We start from the raw sequence: 23,903 nt of genomic DNA, 5'->3' as shown, positions 1-23,903 counted from the left end.
ATAGTAAGCTCAATTTTTTTGCCTGAGATGCCTAGCAATCATTTGTGCATTAACTTCAACATACCCAAAGAAAATATTTCAGCTCCTATACTTCGAAGTTCTCTTGCAGGAATTTCCACTTCATCTTGAGACTTCCCATCCGTAATGACAACTGCCACTTTGGGAAAGCCTTTCCTTGCTCCAGCAGACTCAGTGAATGTATTCCTAATCAGGTAATCAATAGCTTCACCTACAATTAACAAAATGGTTAAGTCAAGATTTGCTGAGCTGGTGGTTACATGGCTAAGTCAAGATCTCATCCATGGATAAGTAAGATTTATATCAAGATTTATATTATACTCCTGTAAAATCAAATAAGATAATAAACATAGCAAGTATGTTTCTTGCATTACTAATCACCTAAAAAAAGTCTATACCTGTCATTGTATTGCCTCCTTTGTATGGTATTCCTTTGATTGCTTCAAGGAGATCTCTTTTTTTGAAATACTGATTTAAGTTGAATTCAGTCCTCGTATCCGAACTGTACTGAACAATTCCAACTCTTGTCTTGTCTTCTCCAATATCAAAAGCCGATACAAGGGTAACAATGAAGTCCAGTATATATTTGAAGTTATTTCTCCCCACGCTCCATGAACCATCCACAAGAAAAACTAGATCTGTAACAGCACTGAGGGAACATTCTGGAATATAATTTTTACAGAATTACACTTATGCAATCCAATAAGCAATTATCTTTTTCAAGCATACCAACAACACATACAATGGGTTGCGTCCAAAGGTGCTTGTACTTGAGCAGAAGACACTTCCATTCACATAGGGAAATCCTTGATTTTTACTGATTTCCAGTTCAAGCTACAGCTTCCCCCTCCCCCACAGTGCAACTCATGCTGATCCTGAAGAACAGCTTTTGGGGGCTCTAAACATGCAGTAGACAGCAAGCACAGTTTCCCTTGCAGTTCCTTGAATCTACTTCATTCTATATAATTAATACATAAATGTGCCACATTATAATACAAAAACAAGGGGCCAGATATGCCTATGTAATCTAGAGACAATTTATATGTTGGCCCATGGCAGCTGAAATAAAGCTCTAGACAATGAACCAAAATGACTGACAGGTCTCCTAAATGAAACAAAGATCCACTGCTCATCAGGTTGACTTTACACCTATTGATAGATCAAAGATGGGGGTAAGTGGCAGCAACATGTTAAGGTAGATAGAGTATGATGAACAGAAGTTTAAACTAGTAGTCAGCACAAGAAGTTTTTACAGTGGTTAACCTGGGATGGGCCAAGATACACAACTTTACTGCTCAATGAAGACACATGCCAAGAAAAGAACAGGAAAGTTGTTACACATCTCTATACAACTGCCTTGTTAATTTCCTCTAGAAAGGGTGCCTTACACTGCTTTTTATTCAACAGTATGGCCCCATCCAGCTGCGTAGCTGCAACCAAGCGGGGGGGGCACCGCGTCCCAGGCACGCGCTATTGGGGTCATGTGTGGGTGGAAAATCACCCCCCACCCTCCTCCCCCTTCCCCTCCTCCACCAGGCCTGGCAGCCGGGAGCAGTCAGCTAGTGCGGCAGGAGCAGAAACCACGAAGGCCCCCTTCCTACTCACCCCCAGGGATGCCTCCACAGGAGTTGGGGCTTGCAAGGTCTCCTAGGATGTGTATTTCCCACCAGGCTGCTTTTTTAGCCAGCTGCTCTTTGCAGCTGGCTGAACTAACGTGAGGGGGCGCGGGGGGTAGGGCGCCATGGGGGGGCGAGGCACGGGCACCATTTTGCTCCAGACATTGTCCCCCCACACACACACACACCACTGGCCCCATCTTGATAGCAAGATACTTACTTTGTAACTGAACCTCATCAAGCTTCTTTTCCCCTGTCGTTATTAAAGCACCTGTTTGAACTAGAACAAAAGAAAACACAAGATTAATTGAAAGCCAGAAAGTATCCCATGGACAGATTTCACATGACAACTTTCTCCCTGTTACAGAATGGCATTTGCAATCAGTGAACATGCACTGGGCTTCTGCATAACATCATGGTAGCTATTCTCCCCCAAAAGTCAGAACTTCTCAGCACATGAAAATAGGAAACCCTAACCCTTGCAAAGTCAAAGTTAGGGTGCATTCATATAATTGGGCTGCTACCTTCAAGGAGGCATGTGGAGCAATACCCTTTAGACCAGGGGTAGGGAACCTGCGGCTCTCCAGATGTTCAGGAACTACAATTCCCATCAGCCCCTACCAGCATGGCCAATTGGCCATGCTGACAGAGGCTGATGGGAATTGTAGTTCCTGAACATCTGGAGAGCCGCAGGTTCCCTACCCCTGCTTTAGACATACACCATTTTGTTTTAAAATGAAGTCCCTTTCAAAAGAAAATAAAACAGAAAATGTACAAGCAGTTTTTTTATCTGACTGGTTCAGGAGGAATGCAAAAGCAAGACCTGCAAAATGCTGCCTGTTGTCATGAGTTAGTTAACCCCTTATAGATTTTCATCTACCTTACTAAACAGAAGCTTTTCTTCCATTCCAAGTAGGGATGCCAGCCTTTCTACTGCAGGAAATGTGGGGAAGTACGATCAAAAACAGAAGTGACACAATGAACTCTCTAGCATTTTACAAAACCTCTGTGGTAAAACGTAGAGATTCCTGTAAACACTAGAGTGTCCAAGTATGTAACTTCCAGTTTTTATTATTCCAACACCTCAGGCTCCACCTCACAGTTCTTCCCAAGGGTTGCTGATTATGGCCTGGCAACTCTAAATTCCCAGTATAGTTTTGACTCCTACCCCAGTGTCTCATGCTCAGCAACATTTCTTGACAGAATGATATAGATACACAGTTTATATCAGCAGGCTCATAGAATCATTACAAGCACAGCATTTTTCTCTGGCTATCTGGTGGGATGCCATACTATAGAAAAATTGGCTAGGATATTGTGGTAAATGTCTGCTAATAGTCAGTAGAACAATACTTCCTTGCTACTCTCCTCTCATTATAGCCAGAACTGCTCTGAAATGCTATTCCTAGATAACAGAGGATCCTTAGAAACAGCATGGTTAGGTAACAACCAAACATACCCTCTCCATTAATAGAAATTCACCACAGAATCCAAGCTATACAGAACCCAAGAGTACTTTTTTATATTTTCAAAATTTTAAGTATATACTCAAAGTGAAGTGCAAACAATGTTGAGTCAGATAATGTTGGATTGGTCACATTAACACCTGATTTAGTCAGAATTTATTATGTGAACTTACTTGTAAGTTGACCAGAGATAGATAAACTCTCTTCTGTATCATCATATGAACTTATTGTAACAAGATATTCAGTATCAGGCAGGAGATCTCTTAATATAGTTTGGGTAGTGCTAGGAGCTAGGGTAAATTCTCTAGTAGGTCCATCTGCAATTCAACATACATACAGTAACTGCAAAAAACAGAATTTCTAAAGACAGTAGGGTAAATTTTAACAAAGAAAAATATTTATTTGTCTATATGCTATGAAAGACTTCAGAAGCCTCAAAGGCTTTTCTAGGCTTTTCTAGAACAGCTAACAGTAGCTTAATGCACACAAGGCTGAGTATTACTTAACAATAAATGACCAATTCAACATGATGTCACAGTACAGCTGTGTGGCCAGTCATGGCCCTTCTGTCTACCTGAAACCTGGCAGCCCTGATATCACAAAGAGGTTGGCCAGCTGATGTTTGACAGCTAAGTGCTGTAGAGGGTATTAACATTCATGAACAGCTTACTAAAAAGTAAACTGCAATGATACTAGCCACAGACTATGAGCTGTTAAATGACAATTTCTTGATGCCAGCAGTTGAGCATCATGAAGGCAGAGATGGATAACATTAAATAGTACTTTATTGTTGTGTGACTTTTTTGTGTGTGTATTCCTTATATTTGGAGATAAAAGGGACTCTGTGAGGAGAATTATGCTCCCTGCTTCCAAGATTGCAGTCCCAATCAATATCCCACCCTTGTGGTTGTTTTCAAAGTCACTGGAGCACCCAGTCATGGATCCTGCCTTCCCAGGTAGTTGGGCCCTAAATCACAGTTTGTTGCAGGTAATCGTAATGTTCTGTATGCTGAAGAAATTCTGTTCCTTCTCACACCACAGAATTACCAGATATAATTTAATTTAATAAATTAAAAACAACCCTAATATCTATTCTCAAACTGCACTGGAGTGTATTTGAACAATTGCTTATTGTTATATTAAAAAACAAGAGAAAGACCTGTTAATTCTAATTCCCAAGGCACTTGGTAACAAGTTGCAAACTACATAAATATATGTTTGTACTTCTACCAATGTTAGCGTAAGAGAAAATGAGTAGAAACTATTTTACAGATACTATAATATTCCAGACAGAATACTCAAATAACAGACACAATGTCCAGTTTTAGCTGGAGATGAAGAAGGCAAGCAGGCACACTTCTCCATATTTGGTGTAGATGTCCAGCAGTGACAGTAATTAGAACAATGGAATTAGTAATTACAACACTGGAAAACAAGGATTTAGGTTTCCCAGGTTGGATTTATGTGGGCATATGCCAAACTAGATGAAAGGAAAGAACAGCATTGCACTTATCTGTGTAATAGTGGTTCATTGAGTGGACTTCTGTGCAGGCACACATTGAGACTGCACACGTGCTGGCCTGCCTTCAGAGAATATAAAGTTTATTCTGTTCTGTCACTTTAAGAGCACTCAGTCTCCCTCCCTTCGTTCAGCAGGACCTTTCCCGCCTAACATAGCATGTTAAAAGGGGGAGAGGGTGAAGTGCATCCATCATTCTCCTACCACCGCCACAGCTACACACAGTACTTGATGCAGAGAGTTGTAATGATTAAATCACAGCCCAGTGAGGTAGGCAGGGCTGAGAGAATTTAGAGAGAACTGTGATTAGCCCAAGGTCACCCAGCAGGCTTCATGTGTAGAAATGGGGAAACAAACCTGATTCAACCGATTAGAGTCTGCCACTCTTGAGAAGGAGTGGGAGATCAAGTCCAGTTCTCCAGATCAGAGTCCATCATTCTTAACCACTGCACCACACTGGCTCTCACTGGCATAAGTGCCACATACATGATATGGACTACAATGGCACTGGCACCAGTTCCAAAGCCCTTTCATCCCCCATTGTGGATTGCACTTGTAAATCTTACCAGTTGTAGCAGGTGTCACAGTTATCCTGTAACCTTCTATTGCATCAGGTGGCCTCTTCCATGACATTTGAACGGTACGTTCATCTATAATTTTAAAACTCAGATCTGAAGGTGGATTAACTGCAAAAGATTTGTATCAAGTTACATTATTTTTTTAAAAGTTTGAACAAATAACTCTCAAATTAATATTTAAAATATATAAAGCAAAGCTTACTAAGATATATGTCTTTGCATAAATTTGTTTCCAACACATATAAAGATATGTTGTTGGCAAAAAGAGGATATAGGATGGACTATGACAAAAACACATCAAAGAGAATATGCATTACAGACAACAGCACAGAACGTTGGTTTCTTGAATTGCCAAGTCATTCAAGAATAGACAGCAAAACCAAGCACAGTAGAAAACACATCTGGATACATGTACAATGAGTTCACAGATAATAACCACATATGCAAACATTTCACATAACAATTAAAAGAATGTTTTTTTCAACATGCTGGGTGCAATCCATAAAAGCATGCCAAATCACAACCTGCTTACAACATGATGAGATCATTTGACAATAACATTAACACCTCTTATAATGAGACATCAAAGAATTAATAAATCATTTTAAGTTTGTCTCTGCACATTTGTATTTCACTGAAACTTTTTTTTTTGAAAGCTTGGCAGAGAAAAAGAGAAATATATATTTTGAGAGTACAGCAAAGCTTTGTGCATTTCAGTTCTCAATTTATGCCACACATATAAATGTATATTCTTGGAGCTTAACCCCAAAAAGTCAACAAAGTTGTTTATCTTGTATGTGTGTGTATACATACATTGTATATACTTACGTATACCACATAAGCAAAGGGGGTTAACCAATTATAAATTATTTTCTGTTACAATTGAACTGTGACACAAAACTTTGTAAGACCATGTTTTCGGGCTGTTTACACCACTTTGTTGTAGTATTTATGAGGTGTAAACTACCATTTATCTTTATCAGTGTTCTCTTTGCAGCAGGTGTAGCCATACTAAGCAATGGCATTTTAACATAAAATGCCAGTATGGTGTTTATACAACAATGGTTAATTATGGAAAGACAACATCAACACATATTTATAAACATTTACTTATAGGAGGCATAGAGGAAAAAAACAAGGAAAAAGGCACCAGTGATTCAAACAAATGACTGCAAATTACTTTGTGGGAGCTGGTGAGAAGATGAACCAAACAGTACAGAAAGGAATAGCTCACATATGCTCTTTTGCAGATCATGCATGTATGTATATGAAAAGTCTATTATTTTATTATTATTATTTTGTTTAGCTGCCCACAATGGACAAAAGCCTCCATGTACAAAGATCATTACATAAAGACATTTCATAATAATATTTTATAATGATATTCTGATATTAAAGTTCATGCTGATTCATGCAGTATTTTACTGATTCACTGTCAGTGCATGGTAGGCGTACTATAAATAACTATTTTAAACAGGTCTAACAAAGGCAAATAAGTTTCAGCCACACTTTCTTTAATACTTCAGATTGTTTGGCAAGCATTGTTCATGAGCCATATCTTGTGGTTTTCTTGGAAGATGCCCATATTTGCTTAATCTACATCATGATCTCAAGCATGTTTATTCAGAAGTCAGTTCTAATTCTGGTGAAGCTTACTCCTGGGTAAATGTGTACAAGATTGCACTCTTGGAATTGTATCTAAATGATGGTGCTGGATTCAAGTATCACCTTCTGTTCATAGAAGACACCGTCTGTGAGCAGAAGGGCCCCCCTCACATCAACAAAAGAAAGTCTTTGAATCCAGCTTCATGGTTGGTTCCAATTTATTGTCTTTTTCAAAATGCAATTAATTTAAGCTTGAATCTCTTGAGAAAACAATAAAACTGTTAGCTATGTCCAGAGAGCTCACTTATCACCTACAGTAGTGTAGTTCAGTTCACTTCTTTTGCGTATGACTCAACTTTATATTGTTTTTGTCCAGTTCAAATACCTTTGGTATCCTTGTGCTGTCTAATTACATTAACTGTAGGTTATATAGTTAATGCAACTAATTTGAAAGACACTCTTGTCTCATGCTCCTTGTTGAATCAAATGGCTCTGCAGCAGTGTGCACTGTGAGTAATTCACTTCTTCAAATTACTACTTCTATTTTAATTACTATACCTGACTTTGGGCATATGTTTAAATGTGGGACCTGAGAACCTGAAGAAATGTTACATGTGTTTTAATGTATGGCCATTTCCAATGAAAATAGAATAATATGGCTTTGTGCTGCTGCTACAATGGGTATGCTAGTGCTAGAATACATGTTATTTTTTTCCTATCATCCATACACAGGCAGTGAGATTAGAATATTAATCTGCATGCATAATTGACTCCTCATTCTGTTTATGGAAATACACTTTTGCAAACAAAATGGAAGCAGTATGCACTACCAAAATCATGCAACAGATGTTAATAACAAAATACACTTGCGTTTAAAAGAATACCATTATAAAATATTGTTTCCAAAGGAATGGCTCAGGACAAATTTAATGCAAAGGCAGAGACAACTGACCTGAGCATGCTCTTTTTTAAAAAAAATAATTAAGCAGTACATGGAAAAAAAATAGCACCACCAACCTTGAAGGTAAATTGACCTGAAGCAGCAGAGGCCTTAGGCTGTAACTGCTGGAGGACAGCAGCAGCCCCCCTTGTTGATTTCCAAATGGCTGGATTCCAGATAGACTGAAAAAACTAACTGTGGGGAAAAGTCTTTAACATCTTAACGGATGTGAATCTACTTTATGAAGACTCAGACATGGCACTTGACAGTTTTTTAAAAAACAAAGCACGAAAGTCACTTTTAGCTCATATACTACCACCAAAGCCCACAGGAAATGCATTTGGAGAAGGTCAATGTGATTTCACCCATGGTTACTAAGTCATTTGGAATGAATATTTTTGAGACAAAATATTAACACTTTTCAATCTTCAGACATGCCAAATGACCAAGAGTAGTGGCAAAGTTACAAGGGGGCGGGGGGGCACGCATTGCCTGGGGGCGGTGCGAAAATTGCTCCCCCAACCCCTTTCCCCCTTGCCCCCAACCCCCTTGCCCCGCCCTACCTCACTAGGCCTGGCCCCACCCCATCAGCCTGGCCCATTTTCAGTCGTCAGAAAGCTGTTTTCCGCCAGCTATAAAAAGTAAGTGGGGGACCATGGGGGGAAGGGGCCACCGGGGGCATAGAACATGGTGTACGCCCCAAACACACTCCTGCCCAGCTATGGCCCTGATCAAGAGACTTTGGGCTTGTATTTCTCCAACATCAGTCTCCTATGAATCACAGAACACCACTTTGGAAGCTCAGAGAAAGTCCTACAGCATCTCCTCCTATGACATAATGGTCTGCTGTTCACAGGAGGGAAGTATAAACATATTTTTCTTATGTCAAAAGAAGGACCCCTGAGAAGAATTTCTCTGTCTACAAATGTCCTTCTGGTTAATGCCATTCACAGTACTGTAGTGCAAGCCAAGATTGGGAATGTTAATTATGGGTTGGAGCCAACCAAACACAAACAGAGCAAGTTTGTGGAAATAAACTATATCTCCTCATTCCATTTGATGCTGGTTGCATTCCACCTTCAGTGAACAAAAACTACCATTTTAATTCCGTGTCAGAAAGTTTGGAACAGCATGATTGTTGTTTTCAATAAATATCAGGAGAATTTATATTGTATTAGAAACTACCAGGAACATTTTTCAATTTTAATTAATATTGGAACAATATTAATAGTCCCAAAATTGAATGAAAATGATAATTATTCCCTTTCCAAAATATAACTTTTAAAGTGCCTGAGGAACAAAGAACATGAAAGGAAAGGAAACACTTCCCAGATGGTCCACACCACATCTGTTACTGAAACGTTAACTTTAAATAGCCATCATGGGATTCTAGAACTGTCCTAATACCCACCAAAATAGCATTCCCTTGAAACTTTAAATAATGTGTCACACACAGAACTCCAGAAAGGCCTCTGGCTCCAATTCCTTATATTTATTGGGAATGAAATATTGGAACTGGAAATATCAGGAGTTTCCTTTGCAGCATCAGATATTACCGATTAATTCCAATACTAAATATATTGGACATTTTATTGTGTCAGCAATATTTAGTTGCACAACCCTAATGTCACCTCTCTCACTAAACCAAATATAAGTGATATGTAGCCTCTGTACATCCAATTCATGAAGCTGTTTGCACTTTAAACATACTTTGACCAGTTAAGAGAAGGAACAAGGTGTTTTCATGCTTTAGATTTGTGATATTAACTTGATTTTCAATTCAATAAAATAAATGAAAATACATAGCAGTTTTGCAGGTCACACAATTTCATTGATAAGGTGCCACTGTGGCTACCAGGCAAGGCAGGAAAATTACCTATAAACACTGAGTTCGATCTATCAAGCAGCACAACTTCAGTTACTTAGATCCTAAACCTTTGTTCTATATATAGTTCTGTTTGGCCATTACAAAGGTTTTCCACGCCAGAGTGTGCTTTCTCTGGTACAAGGCACTTCCATTTGTGCAAGGCCAATCATTTTCAATGCTCTTCAAGGAGTTCCAAATTGTCTAGTTCCAGATGAACACCTCTGCAATGGCAGAGGAAGGACAAAGTGGAACCAATGTGGAACTACAGTATCAATTGTTTTATTTATTTATTTATTTATTTAAGTCTTCTAATTATATCCCTCCCTCCACCTTATGCTCATTGTTAAATTATTTTAAATTTTAAGAAAGAAATGAAAGGGTTGTTTACCATCTATTTAATAACACATCATATAACATTTCAACTGAGTAATTAAAAACAGTCTCCACTACTTTCGCAGAGTACATAAGAGTTGGACCCTATGCAGCACTAGGGGAGAGAAAGGCAGAGGTACATCTTTTCTACCTTCCCCTTTCCCCAGCAGCCACCTATGAGCCCCAAAAGGTGATGGTATGGGTTTGCATAATCATATCAAATGGGCAGCTGCGATGAAGAGGAGGATGCAGGAGAAATTTTGCAACATTGCAGCCTTCTTGCACTAGTGGGAAAGGATATAGAGGATTCATTTCACAGAACATGATTTTTACACTGCATTCATGCTCATTGTGCTACACTTCTCAGTATAACTAAAGCATGATCTTGATGCAGTTGTAAGAAACTGATCTGTATAATTGGAAAAATACATTTTCATAGTTCTATGTACCCTACACTCAGAACTCCTGCATGTGAAACCTTCTGCATTCACTTAAGTGAAGGAAATAATTCTGCTGAAGTCAATCCTTTTCCCACGTGAAGTTTCCCCTTCCATTGAAGTGAACAGAGAAAGTCTTTAGTGGTACAGAAATTCCAAAGATACTTCAGATATATATCTGCAAAAGATTGCTGTATAGAAGCAATTTTTATGTACAGTTAAAGAAACCGACTGAAGCAGATCCCCAGAATTTCTTCTATGACATTTGAAGAGACCTGCTTCCCACAATAGCTGAGTCTTAAACTAAAATTCTATTGATACAGTGTATTAGGATATTGAGAACTGCAGCTATAAAGTAGAATTGTGTCAAATAAATTTATTTATGTCAAATAAATTATGTCAAATAAACACCAATTTATTTATTTAATCCACCTTAAAATACCTTACAGTCCTGGGATTCCTAGAAATACACCTACATGATATATTTATAATGGTATTATGCCAGATTAATGGGCACCATTTCCCAAAATTTGAGTCCAGTAGCCTTTAAAGACCAGCAGGAATTTCAGGGTAGGAGCTTCTGAGAGTCCGAGCTCTCTTTGTCAGATATGAGTTAGAAAGGAGGATCTCTCTATTCCAATTTGTATTTGACAAAGGGAGCTTTCAAAGGGAGTTTATATACTCCACAAAATTTGTTGGCCTCTAAGATGCTTCTGGTCTCGAACCCAGTTGTTTTACCTCAGACAAAAAATGGCTACTCTCTGCGACTAGTATCCCTAACAAATCCTAGGGCTTAATGAGGATGCTGAGAATTCTATCGGACGTACTAACAATTCATAGAATTGCCATTCCCAAAGTTTCCTTGGAGAAGGAATGATTATGTATGTAGTATGGAATAAACAGAGAGCAAAGTTTCAAAATATCTATGGTGTTTGTGCAATTGCAAACATATTTGTTTTCCTGCAGTCCATAATAAAAACAGGAGCCCACTAGAAGTGAAAAGCCCTACAAAGTGACATTCTAGATTCTCAAAAGAACAAACAAAAACACTCTGGAGCATTCTGGCTGACTGGGATACTATATTGCGGTTCATGCTATGAGAACTGTGGCCTTGAGTCATAACCAAAAGCAATAACAGGTCAAACATTTGAGATCCTATGTGGACTGGAATTATGGTTTGTGTTTCCACACATTCAGTTAAAATTACAGCATTCTTTTGAACAGATTTCCAGAACCATAAAAGCAGCTTGTAGAAGAAAATAAATAAATGTTACCCGCATACATACTTGACACATATCCATCCATGTAGTATACAATCCTTCCAAGCTGCTCTTCTATGTCGTGCCCAGTCCATGATGCCGTGTCCATAAGTAAGAGTGCTTCTTCATTACTTTGTCTCTTCCTCTGTACCCAGAACACTGCTATGAACCCTGAGCTTCCAGCAGAATCACCAGCAACAGACTGAGAGGGAAGTGGCATAACTTGGTTGCCATCTTCCCCCACAAGAGAGAAATGAATCAGACCAAAGGGGTCCATGACACTTCAAGAGACAAATGGATACCTTGAAACATGCCCTTAGGAAGGAGTATTGGCATTGTATACTGTATTTTCAAATTCAATAAAAAGAAACCATTTATCCTAAACCTTTCCTGAACCTTTTGTACTTCTCTGTTGAAACTCTTGACTATAGACGTGCCAGGTCACAGGCAAATGGCCATATACCAAAGCAACATTTTGCTTATAAAGACTCTGGTATAGTCAGCCTTCTCCTGAGCTTTCAAAAGCTATCCTCAATGGACAAGTCTCATCCACCGGAACTGACCTGAACAGTAAACTGACTTGTTGTTTGTCAGTGTGCTTTGCTTGCATGACCAGGTTTGATATACGCCTATTATGCACCAGGCTGGGTGATGGGGGCAAATGTGCATCACCGCAACATTTCTTGTACAGACATATTTCCTCAAGCCCTGCTTCCACTTTCTATTCTCTCCATTTTAATTTTGCTTTACAGGCAGACTTGCCAATGAGCATAGCTTTGTCTTGGACCTCTTCCCTCTGCCTGCAGCCAGCCCACTTAATCTCACCCTTGCACTCCCTCGCACTGCCTTGCACGCCTTCCCCTCTGTCTCTCTAAATGCTTGCATCGATACATTGATAGGAACAACATCGGAAGGGTCTCTTGTGGCTCCACTCCACCTCCCCACTCTACTTCTATTCTCTCTGATGATCAGAATGGCATTTTTAAAAACTTTCATTCAGATAAGTTTGTTTTAAACTCAAGCCTCTCTCTTTGGCTTTTGCAAAGAACAACACAGGATCTCTTTTTGTCTCCATCCCACATCACCTGCTCTGCTTCCACCCTCCACGATGATCAGGAGAGCTTTTAAAAACTTTATTTCAAACAAGACTGTATTTTAAAACTATTTTTCAGGCTGCAGCAGCAGCATGGAGAGAGAGAAGAGTGTGTGGGGGGGGGGGAAGTGTCATGGCCAGTCCTCCGTCCTTGTTCCCACCCCGGAGGACTGGCCATAACACCAAGGGAGGGGGAATCTAGCACATGGTTCCCTTCTTTATCAGTATGTGGTGGTCCAGAGAATGGCTTTGCCTCTTTTTTTGGAGGGAGGGAGTTATGCTGGAAATGGAGCTACAATATTGATATATTTGCTATCCCAGGTATATCAATATAATGCAATTTAAAGGGCTTTAACAAAGCCCTTTATCTTGCAATTATGGTGCGATTAGATCTATGCCTTTAAGAGGAGTTGATGGGAAGAATTAAGAGAATCAGGAAAAGCTGCAGAGGCCCATTGAGACCAGCAGGCTAGCTTCAGGACAGGCAGAGAATGGCTCCTCGCATGTAAACAGAAAAACACGAGGAGACCTCTCTGCAAGTCAATTGTGCACTAAAGTGCCCCTGAACAGCCCTGAAGTAAGCATTCTATGAGTAATGGGCCGTTGTTTCTGACAGAAGGCATCATGGTGAATGGCAGCATGTCATTAACATTGAAGGGTACGCAATGAATCTCTTTCCAGCAACTCTCTTTAACATGTTGCAGTCAATGACAAGGCCAGTTCAAGGAGCATTCTTCTGTCTGATAACAAAGGGACCATTTACCTGTTACATTTTACACACATCTACCATGGCATCTTTTAGTCAAGTTTTAATTGCAGGCTGCCCAGTAGGAACTAATTTCTCAAGTATACAGGGCTCCAATGCTGACAGGGACTATGGCGTCCAGGGGGAAAAAAGACTCCATAAACTAGCACATTGCAATCTGGACCATGTTAGAGACAGATGCATCCAAATGTGAGAAACTCAATGGGAATTTGACCATATGAAATATATGGCTGTGCAAACATCCTCAAAACAACACAAGTCACAAAGTCACCCACAATCAATAGTGTAGCTGCAATGGGGACATTTGTGGACAAACACCCTGGGCGCGCCCTGTCAAGTCACGTGGGGAGGGTGGAAAATCACCCCCCACACTTCGGACTGAGAGACAGGCCTCAGCCCACCCCTCAGGCAGCAGACTACCTGGCTGCAGCACGGAGTAGTCAGGCTGCCCAGGCAGGCCTTTTGCACTGCGGCCACCCCCATGCTGTGGCCACTGCCTGGGCAGTCCTTTCACACTGTGGCCACATACTCATCAGGGAGCCAGGTCTGATCAGCTAAGGTAAGTGGAGCACAGGGTGGCGAGGCACCGGGGGGGGGGGGACATGGGAGGCCATGGAAGGGGTGGAAAACCTGGAGCCTCCCCTGGCCTTGAGTTTACCTAGCTATGCCACTGCCCACAACTTTAGAATCAAGCCTTTTGAACATGTTTATAAATGAATTTAAATCAGTAAAAGCCTACAGTTTGTGTTCAAATAGATATGTGGACTCCTGATGCTTTCCTAGACACTTCTTACATCTATATTATAGGAATCAAAAGAGTATCCCCCCAAAAAATGTGCTGAAATTTGTTTTGTGAAGAAGATACTGGTGCCTGTGAGAAAATGAGGAAACTAAACTTGAATTTTCTCTCTTCTATTACCAACATTCCAAACAAAATTGTAACTGTTGAGACTTCAATGCCTGGGGCCTGTTCTCTCTGCCTAAAAAGCAGTTATCAATTGCTCTTTCCCTTGTCTCACATAACTAACTCAACAGGAAAGGCTTCCACTATCACCCCAACGCCAAACAAAACACAAATACAGCAGGAATCTGTTGGAGAATTTTATTTCATACATTTTAAAAATACACATGTCTATTATGTATTCACTGTACAAAGCAAAGCAATAAGCATCAGAAGGATGAGTGCAAATCTTGCATGGTTTCTCTCACTTATAAACAAGAGGTTTCAGGTTTGCACAAGCATCTTCTTGTTCCCTGAGCACTCACCCTCAGGGTGGGGGAAGAAAGAAACAGAGAGCAAACGGGAGTGCACAGGCCAACTCCCATTTGCAAAGGACACACACAGTGTGGACAGCACACCAGAAAGACACCAGAGAAGAAGAAGGAGAGAGGATACAGCTATAGCTGTCTTGCTATACAGCTGGCTCTCTGAAATAAACAAAACACAGAAAGGAAGAAAACCCAGAAACAGGAATAAGGCAAAGCAATTACATTCAGTGAAAAACTGTTTTGTTTTGCACTGAACTAATTCTGCACCATCACTTTCAATGAGTAAAGGAATAAATGATTTACCTTCAGCCTCTATCGAACAGAGGAGAAAAGCTGTGCACAGAGCAGCAATTGCTGCTGCAGAGAACCTGATCTTCATTTCAGTCCGTTTGGATTACAACCACATGAATGAATCTATGACAATTAAAGAAAAAAGAAAGGGTGGAAGAGAAATCAAAAAGTGAGTGGAGAGGAAGGGGAGTCACGTGCTACTAAAGGCATGCTCTGCTTTCCCAAATCCATCCTCTCCCAATATCCACAAATCCATGCAACTGAGCCCACACTCTAATACTCTGACTTTCCTTTACAGAATAACCTAACAAACAGACATGGGTGTAAAGGAACAATTACAGTATCAGCTACAATGTGATAAATGTTGTTTTTGCAGGAACTGTAAAAACCTAATCTTAAACAATTCAGGCAAAATTGCACATGCATTTCAAGTGCTTTGATTATTACCTGTTAGGAATCTTGCTTTCTTTATGCCACTATTACCAGTCATAGGTTAATGTTTTTCCTAGTTTAAATGTTATCTGACTTTCCTCACATACCCTCTGAGTCCTGCACCTTTTTCTAGCAGCACAGAAAAAACTCTACCTGCAGAGGCGTAACAAGGGGGAAAGGTGCTCAGTGTACCGGTGCGTCCTCCACCTCTGTCCTGACCCGGAATGCCCCCGCCACGCCCCCAGAACGCCTTTGCCACACCCCCACAGGGAGCTACGCCTCTGCTTGCCTGTCATATATAAACCAAGTTCCTAGTGTCGTTAAAAGAAATTCTCCTGATTTATTTTAACCCATTTTCTCCCTATAATTGAATAATCTGTTTATTTTCTTCTTTTTAGGAATTTGAAGCCAGTTCCATTTTGATCAAACCAAAATTCAAAGAAAGGAGAGGCAAGAAGGGAGGTTCTACAAAATTTCAGAATTTCATTCCGTGAATGTTGAGAGGCACCCATTGTCTTTCCAAGCCTTCCTACCCTCTTGCTAGAGTATCACCCTGTGGTGAGAAATAAAATACAGCTGCAAGAACTGAAGTAATAAAAGGGTGTAATTTCTCTTTCAAAAGAAATAAAAGAGAAATCTTTCTTTTAAAAGAGAAAGTACAGCATAAGAGGAATCAGTGGCTTCATCTAAAAAGTGAATTTCAGAAAAGGGAATTCGTCTCGCATAACAATGCTACAAATTTCAGGCAGTGCAATCCATGGCGTGCGGGTAGTGGGGTGAATGGAGTCTTGGAAGTGGTGCAAATACACACCAATAAGGGTGTCCATTCTGCCAGCATAAGGGGCAATTGCACTAGCAAAGGGACTAATATGCTGGCAGCAAGGCATGGCACAACTGTGTCATGACCAAACCCAGAAGATACTGTGCATGCTAAAACTCCTGTGCCATGGGAGTTTGTGCCAGCATGCATAGGGGTGGTCCAGGGGTGTTCCCAGGAGCGAAGCCAACTTTAGTCAGCTTCCACGGGCTTTCCAGCTCAGGAACACACACACCCCCACGTCACCAGTTTCCAGTTGAAGGGAAACTGTTTCCAGTTGGTTTCCAGTTGAAGGGTCCGGAACATAGCTCAGGATGTTGCCTTTAAGGGACAATGGCTATTTATGTATGTGTGGCAGAGGAGTATCTAGAGAAAATGGAGCCTGGGGCAAAATCTGAGTTTTCCACTTTCCTGCCTCCCCCTCCATTTTCCTAGATTTTGCCCTGGGTTCCATATTCCCTAGATACGCCTCTGCAACAGGTTGGCCCAGCTCGGAGCTGCAGCTGCACCGCTGGACTACAGTAGAAGGCCTGTGAGTTGCCAGAGCTGCATGCCCCCTGGGGCCCCGGCACAGTCCCTTGCCCAGGTCTGCCTGCTGCTGCCCAGCTGTGCCCTGGAGCTCCCCAGCTCAGCTCGACTCACCTCCCCAGCCACCCTGTGTCCAGCCAGACTGAGCAGGAGGAGCAGTAGCAGCGACAACTCCCCATCCAGCCCAGCCTCTCTGCTCCCACACTGGGCGTGGCTGGGCTGGCCACCATCCACCCTGACAATGGGAGGTGGGCGCACCAAGCCGTGGCTGCCCTTGGCCACTGGGGGAGCCTCCTCGTCCCCCTCCCCAGCTGCCATGGTAGAACAAACAAGGGGAAGGAGCTGCCTTTTAACATGTGAGGGGCAGGCACCCTGCTCACCACGCCCTGCTCGCCCCCTCCACTCACGGACGCCTCCTCCTGAGAGGAATGGGGGAACTGGTGGTAGCGCACATCTCGGGGTGATTTTCCATTCCCCATGTGACCAAATGGTGGCTGCCTGGGGACATATGACCCCATATGTCTCAGTGGGTGGTTCGCCCCTGATGTGTGGTCTCCTTCACAGTAAATCTTGATTTCCTTAGGGGAAATGTCCCCATAATGCACAGATTTTTTTTTCCTCCTCTGCACTTGCTGCTCCTCAAAGGACTCAAGCTCCATGGCTTTGAAATGCTGGAAAAGTTTGATTCTTTCCCCCACCCAATTGTACCAGAAGTGAAAACAAACAGTGAACATTTTGCTTTCCGGAGGTCTTATTGCTCTTCCCAGTCCACAAAACAGCAGGAACTGCAGTGGGGAGAGAATCAGGAAGCAGGGGGAGGAACTACATGGCCGCTGGGCACTTCACCTCAAAAGAATCCCTGTTTGCCCAGAAAACAGCGTGGGGGGGGGGGGCCTCCATTTCGAAGCTCACAGCCGCACTGCAGGAAGTGAGTGAATAATAGTCCAGTGTGTCCCCTTAGCCATCCAGTGGAGAATGGAAACCCCATGGAAGCTGACTAAAGTTGGCTTCGCTCCTGGGAACACCCCTGGACCACTTAGTCATCCAGTGGAGAACAGTAGTACAACCTCAGTACTCCCTAGGTTGGAGGGTTTTGCACCTACCTACCCTTTTCCTCTGCTGAACTTGTAGCACTCCCCTCTTTCTCACCCTCCCATCCCAAGAGCCTCCACAGATCACAGCTACTGAATGAGAATCCATGGTTAGGAAAGCAAAAACAAAGTGCCACCACTCTCTGCTCCGGTTAACAGTGACCAAACATAACATTAATGGGAAGGGAAGTTATTCCCAAATATATACAGAACTTACATAGAAAAAAACAGGGCAGAAAACTAAAGATAGTCTTTCAAAGTTCAAAAGAAACACGAATGTTGAATTGGCTGAGAGGAACAAGCAAATCATAGTTACCCAGGAATAATGAACATGTTTGAAAAGACAGGAGCCACTGGAAAAGACAATAATTCTAGGAAAAGGTGAAGGCAGCAGGAAAAGACAAAGATCCAACATAAGAACATAAGAACTAGCCTGCTGGATCGAGCACTTTAGAGTCCCATCTAGGTCCCAGCATTCCTTGCTTACTACATAATGGCCTCCACCAGGGTGCTTCCTTTTTTGGGGAGCCTACAACATGCAGGCTGTGAAAGCAATGGCCAACTGAGATGGATTGACTCTACAAAGGAAGCCATGGCCCTCAGTTTGCAAGACCTGAGCAAGGCTGCTAATGATAGGATGCCTGGAAGACATTAACTTGCAGGGTCACCTTAAGTCAGGTGCAGTGGCAGGGCTACCAGGGGATAGGGGATGCGCCACGCACTGGGCGCATGGCTTTGGGTCATTTGAGGGGCAGAAAATTCCCCCTGACCCCTCCCCCTGACCCCCTCGTCTGTCAGCCACTCAGCTCACCCCCCCCACGATGCCCCCCACACTTACTTTAACAAACAGAGCAGGCTGGAGAGGAGGCCTGCCTGTGTTCCCTTCCGGGCTGCAAACGGGTCTCCTGGGAAATGTAGTTCCCACCAGGTCGTTTGCAGCCTGGAAGGGAACAGGCAGGCCTCTTCTCCAGCCTGCTCCGTTTGCTAAAGTAAGTGTGTGGAGGGGGCACTGTGGGGGGAAAGGGGCTCCGTGGGGGGGGGGGGGAAGCCAGAGTGTGCACCGGGCGCAATCTGGCCTAGCTACGCCTCTGGTCAGGTGACCTGACTGCACTTAATGGACACATACACAATATTGTTATAGGTTAGTTTGTTGTATAAAATAAATAAGACAGCTAGAGTGGTGTATTGGTTAGAGTGTCAGACCAGGATCTGGGAGACCTGCATTCAAATCCCTGCTCTGCCACAAAAGCTTGCTGGGTGACCTTGGGCCAGTCACACATGCTCAGCCTTCATCCACCTCACAGAGTTGTTTCTGTGAGGATAAACTGGGGAAGAGGAGACACTGAAATCTGCCTCGGGGAGAAAGCAGATGTGTAAATAAATAACATTTCAAAAAGAAATGCTGTTGTGAATCCACCTTCCTGCCTACCCACAACCAAGCACCCCCTCCTCCCATTCAAAGCATATTTAAAACTGTATCTCTGAGTTTCACACATGCATGCCAACTGCAGGAAGAAAGATCCAATTTTATTCTCCTTCCCATCCTGAGGAAACGAGAGCCAGCAGTGAGCTCCAATGACAATAAATTCAGAAGTCCCTTCCCTCCTGCTCCCTCCTCCTCTTCTTTGCAGGAAATCAACTCAAATGTCTCTCAGCTGAGATTTCATTGGCTTCCTTTTTCACAACTGCTGAAGCAATTAGTCACGGTTCACTTTAGAAGTCTCAGGGTAGCTGGAAATTGCAATAAAAGCGTTCTGCCTACAAATATGCAGCTCCGGAAGGGTTTGTAAAGGTCTGAAACGAATAATACACAAGGGCATGTAACATACCACTGAAATCTGATACCTATGTCTGGTAGCCTCTGATGTAGCCAGATAGTTTTGCTCATGCACTGGGGGATGGAGAATTGCTCAAAAATGTAGGATGGAAGTAGGCAAAAGAAGATGTCAAGAACTGGCAGTCTGGAAATAAAGTCCTTAGCTGCTTGCTAACATCATCTAATCTCCTGTAATCAGAAATTCTTTGAAATGTTCTGAAAGAATTCATGTACACTACTCATTGATAAGGTTGTAGACATTCCAAGTACAACACAAGAAACCAGCAGAATTCAGTACTGGACACAAAATGCAGCATCTCAGATTTCAGTTTTGACAGAGCAAAGTTTTTAGTAAGGTAGCAAAAATGAGTATAGGTAGTATCCAGCAAATGGAAAACCTGCTAAACTGGGGGCTCAGGATGGGGAGAAATTGAGATTCTAGCAGCCAGAGCAGCAGTCTGCATCCTACTCTCCATCGGGCAAAAGCACAAATATGCAAAATAAACATCTGTGTGTAAATACAATTGATTTGCATGATACACACACATCACGAAATTCTGCACTAATGTAATTTACATTTCACACTAAGAAAAGTTTGCTATTGTTTGTGCACTCTGCTGATTTTTAGTACCTGCTCTCACACTCACACCTACCCCAACAGTCCCACAAAACAGTATCTATTCAGCATACCGTATATTTTTAAAAAGTGGTAATATAAAATATATCTAGTGATATCAAAAACATCAGTACAAGCTAGGGTTTTTTTAAAAAAAAATGCCTGCTCAAAGTCTGGCAAAGACTCTGCCTTGAATCTCAGAGTGACTGACAAACTATAAATAAAGTAAATAAATAAAAACAAAACAGGCATCCTTAACCACTAATCGTTCAAGCTGCAAAGCAATACGGTCACTCTCACCAGTCAATTTCACGGAAATCAGATTTATCTCCAAAAAATCTATAAAGATAAACAGACTATTACTGTACTTGAACTCTAGAACACTGTCAGATCTTTTTACTGATCCTTGATTCAAAGGTTCTTGGAAATCTAAGAGTTCACTGGTCTCCCACGAAACCATTAAACTGAACAAGAACCGCCTGTGGATGTCAGCCCCTCTCACCCTGAAGTTTGTGGGAGCCAATGGGGAGGCTGAAGGGACAGAACTCAAAACAGCAGCAGTTCCAGAGCACCAAGTTTTTTAATTGCCCTAATTAGGAGATGGGAAATTAAACGGTGCGGCTGAGATCTTGTCTCCTCTAGCGGCACAACAACTGATCAAGCCATGTCATCAGAAAAGGAAACACTCAAGTCAGCCTGCAGTGCAATTCTAAGCAGAATCACTCCCTTCTAAGCTTCAATGCGTTCAGAAGGATGTAATCCCCTTTGGCATTTCGCTGTCAATCACCAGCCCGCTGCCCAGACTGAACTGCAGGAAACAGAACCGTTCTCATAAATCATTCGGCTCATTGGAGAAACACTCCGACGCTACCCGAAGAGAAGTTTTAAAGACAGAGAGAGAGAGAGAAAGAAAGAACAATTAATCACCATGCAAAACTGACAAGACTTGACTGGATCTTGTGGGATCGCAGTCAAGAGCTGGAGTTTGGCCGAAGCAGCGCGCGCCCGACTTGCTGGTCAATGAGATGCGCTTCCAGCTCCCTGACACCCAAACATGCCCAAGCACCGCGGAGAAGCGCTCGATCCGCCGACCACGTTAGCGCCGATTCCTTGCTCCGGTCCGCCCCGCTGAGCCACCCCTGCGCTCCGCAAGGGTAGTCTTGAAACCCGTCTACTCCAGTCTCCGGCACGTTGGAGTCCAAGGCTTGTAAACGGACCCGGAGCAAAGCTTCTGTTCTCAGCCAGGGGCGGTTGCTTGGCTGATCTTGGAGCGCCACCTTTTGAGCAGCAACGAGACGAATCCGTCAAAGGGCGCTACGGAGACTTCGGTTTGGGAGAAGAAGGTCCTCCCTGCTGACTCTCAGCATCAGGGGCAAGTCCCAGCCTCACCACCCCACGTCTTCTAAAACGTTGCAAACCACTGACCGCCTAGCCAAGAGTGTCTGGGCAATTTCAGCCTTTCAGTCACAACTGTTCTGATAAGGAACAGCCTTGAAAGACTAAGGGATGTGGTGGTCCCTAAGCCACGTTTCCTTTCCCTGGTGGAGCAAGTCTCCTTCTGGTTCTAGGTTGTGCCCCGGGAAAAAAGAACTGTACTCGTCTTGATTCCAAGAAGAAAATAATTTCAACTGGGGAGGGGAGAGACAGAGAAATCCCTGCTGAGCTGCTATGATCAAATCGCTGGGTTTTGTAATCTAGTGCAAACCACAAGTCATACGCTATGAATGGGGGAATGGGAGCATTTCCCGCAACAGCGAACCGCTGGAAATAGGAGAAACTGACATATAAGGAGCTGCTGTACAGTCAGGGAAGGGAGTTGGTGGTGGGGTGGGTTAAAGGCGGGGGAAAGCGTCCAAAAGCGATTAAGGATATTCCTGGCAGTCGGGACTTTATTACCTACACCAACCGCTTACCGTCATGGAATTAAGGACCAAGAAGGGGGGGGGGGGTGTTGTTTGAAGGAACTTGGCCATGAGTGGCAGCCCCCTTCCCCCCCTCCCCGAGCCCCTGTCTAAGATTCTGTGAAAATAGCAAAGGAAATTTTGGTAGTATGAAACTTTTTTTTTTTGGCAGGCATTTCTACCCCCGAATGATTTCATTGCAGGAGCCATAGAAGCTCGAACGAATAAGAAACCTTCGATGCCACACACGGGGGGAACTTTCCCCATTGCTTCCGCACACCCCCTCCCCCAAACCCCCGATTTTGCTCCTCGGTTTCCCGGTTGGGGATTAAACAATAGACGTTTCCCCCCAATATTTCTGATCCTCAAAGCCGCCGCCGCCGCTGCCGGCCGAGGGCATCCGTCTATCACGCTGCCGTCTAACATCCAGGGCCGCTTCCCTGGACCAGCCCGACTCCTTCCCTTTCTCCCTCTCCCGCACACACGCGCGCAGGCGCGGGCTCTCCCGGGCCAGACCGCCGCGGCTGTTCCAAGTCAGTCCCCGGGGAGCTGCGCGTGCGGGAGGCGAGCAGGGATGCCCCTGCGGCGAGCTCACAGACCTTGAGCGGGCTGCTGAGGGGAGGCGGCAGCTCCGACGGTGCCGCGCGGCAGGAGCTCAGGCAGGCAGGAAGGCAGGCGGAAGGTGGCGGCAGAGGCGCTCCAGCCAGGACACCTCGGGCAAGGGAGAGGCGACAGCGAGGGCTCCGGTCCGCCGGAGGAGCCGCGCCTTCTCCGAGTGGGAAAAGCCTCCCGCAAGCTGCTACTTAATAGAGGGCTGCTCCCAACTCGCGACTGGTCCCTCCTAAGCGGTTACGAAACGGCGGCAGGAAAGGTGGACGGCTGCCACCGCGTGAGCTATGCGCCGCCGCTCTCCCCAAGACCAGGGCCAGCAGCGCCTGCCTGCAAAGGCGCGCATACCGCGTCGCATTCCTGAGGCATGAGGAGTCCCGCGCGAGCGCACCACTGGGCCGCCTGCCGGGGGGGAGGGGGGGCGGGAGAGTGAAGAGGGAGACCCACGAGCCAAGCATACAAGTCGCTCCCGCCCGGGCTCAGGTGCCAAGCGGTAGCAGGCGCGCGAGCCAGCGCGCCCTCCCGGGGGGAAGCCAGGCCTTGGCCCACGTCTCGCCCCCAGGGTTTTACTGCAACAAGGCGGAGGGGGTGGGGGTGTCACTCTTCTGGCATTTGCATCTTCTTTGTCTCTCGCTATGTGTGGGGGACGGGGGAGTGATTTTCCGCCAAATCCTTTCGCAGTAATACTGACCGCAATGCGCGAGGCTTTTTGGTGGGACATTTTACTGGGGGAGGAGGTTGTTCATTCATATACGGAGCGACCTCCTATCTTTCTTCGGACATGCTTCAAGTTGCTGGCGGTTTATGTTCAAAAAACCGGCGAAGTTTGGGGAGCCCTGTTTTTATTTTATTTTTTAAAAGATTTCTGCCACCCCCTCCCCATTCTGGTTGGCATTCATCGATGCCAACTCCATTCATTCATGAAGAACGGCGAAATTCCGATAGTCAGCAAATAGGGAGCTGGCGGAGGGAGACCTAATGAATACGAGGAGGGAAG

General features: G+C 43.7%; 1 protein-coding gene across 8 annotated transcripts in view; it reads right to left on the bottom strand.

The window, feature by feature from the left end:
• Nucleotides 1–23,903, bottom strand: part of COL12A1 (collagen type XII alpha 1 chain) — a 151,074-nt gene that overhangs the window by 124,607 nt on the left and 2,564 nt on the right. For 2 of the 8 annotated variants that reach the window (XM_048495759.1, XM_048495767.1), the window contains exons 2-7: nucleotides 15,109–15,219; nucleotides 5,186–5,305; nucleotides 3,274–3,417; nucleotides 1,855–1,914; nucleotides 417–680; nucleotides 65–229 (exon numbers count right to left, since the gene is read on the bottom strand). In XM_048495759.1, coding sequence (XP_048351716.1) covers nucleotides 65–229; nucleotides 417–680; nucleotides 1,855–1,914; nucleotides 3,274–3,417; nucleotides 5,186–5,305; nucleotides 15,109–15,184 — 829 coding nt within the window. In that variant the 5' untranslated portion in view covers nucleotides 15,185–15,219. Of the gene's footprint in view, nucleotides 1–64; nucleotides 230–416; nucleotides 681–1,854; nucleotides 1,915–3,273; nucleotides 3,418–5,185; nucleotides 5,306–15,108; nucleotides 15,220–21,323; nucleotides 21,617–22,896; nucleotides 23,186–23,903 lie in introns of those variants that run through there. The other 6 variants (XM_048495750.1, XM_048495775.1, XM_048495741.1 and 3 more) reach the window with 6 other exon arrangements.

The sequence above is a fragment of the Sphaerodactylus townsendi genome, linkage group LG01 (genome assembly GCF_021028975.2).
Source record: "Sphaerodactylus townsendi isolate TG3544 linkage group LG01, MPM_Stown_v2.3, whole genome shotgun sequence".
In the NCBI taxonomy this organism is placed as follows: Eukaryota; Metazoa; Chordata; class Lepidosauria; order Squamata; family Sphaerodactylidae; genus Sphaerodactylus; species Sphaerodactylus townsendi.
Note: the sequence above shows the minus strand (reverse complement) of the source record. Positions and strands in the feature narration are given on the sequence as shown.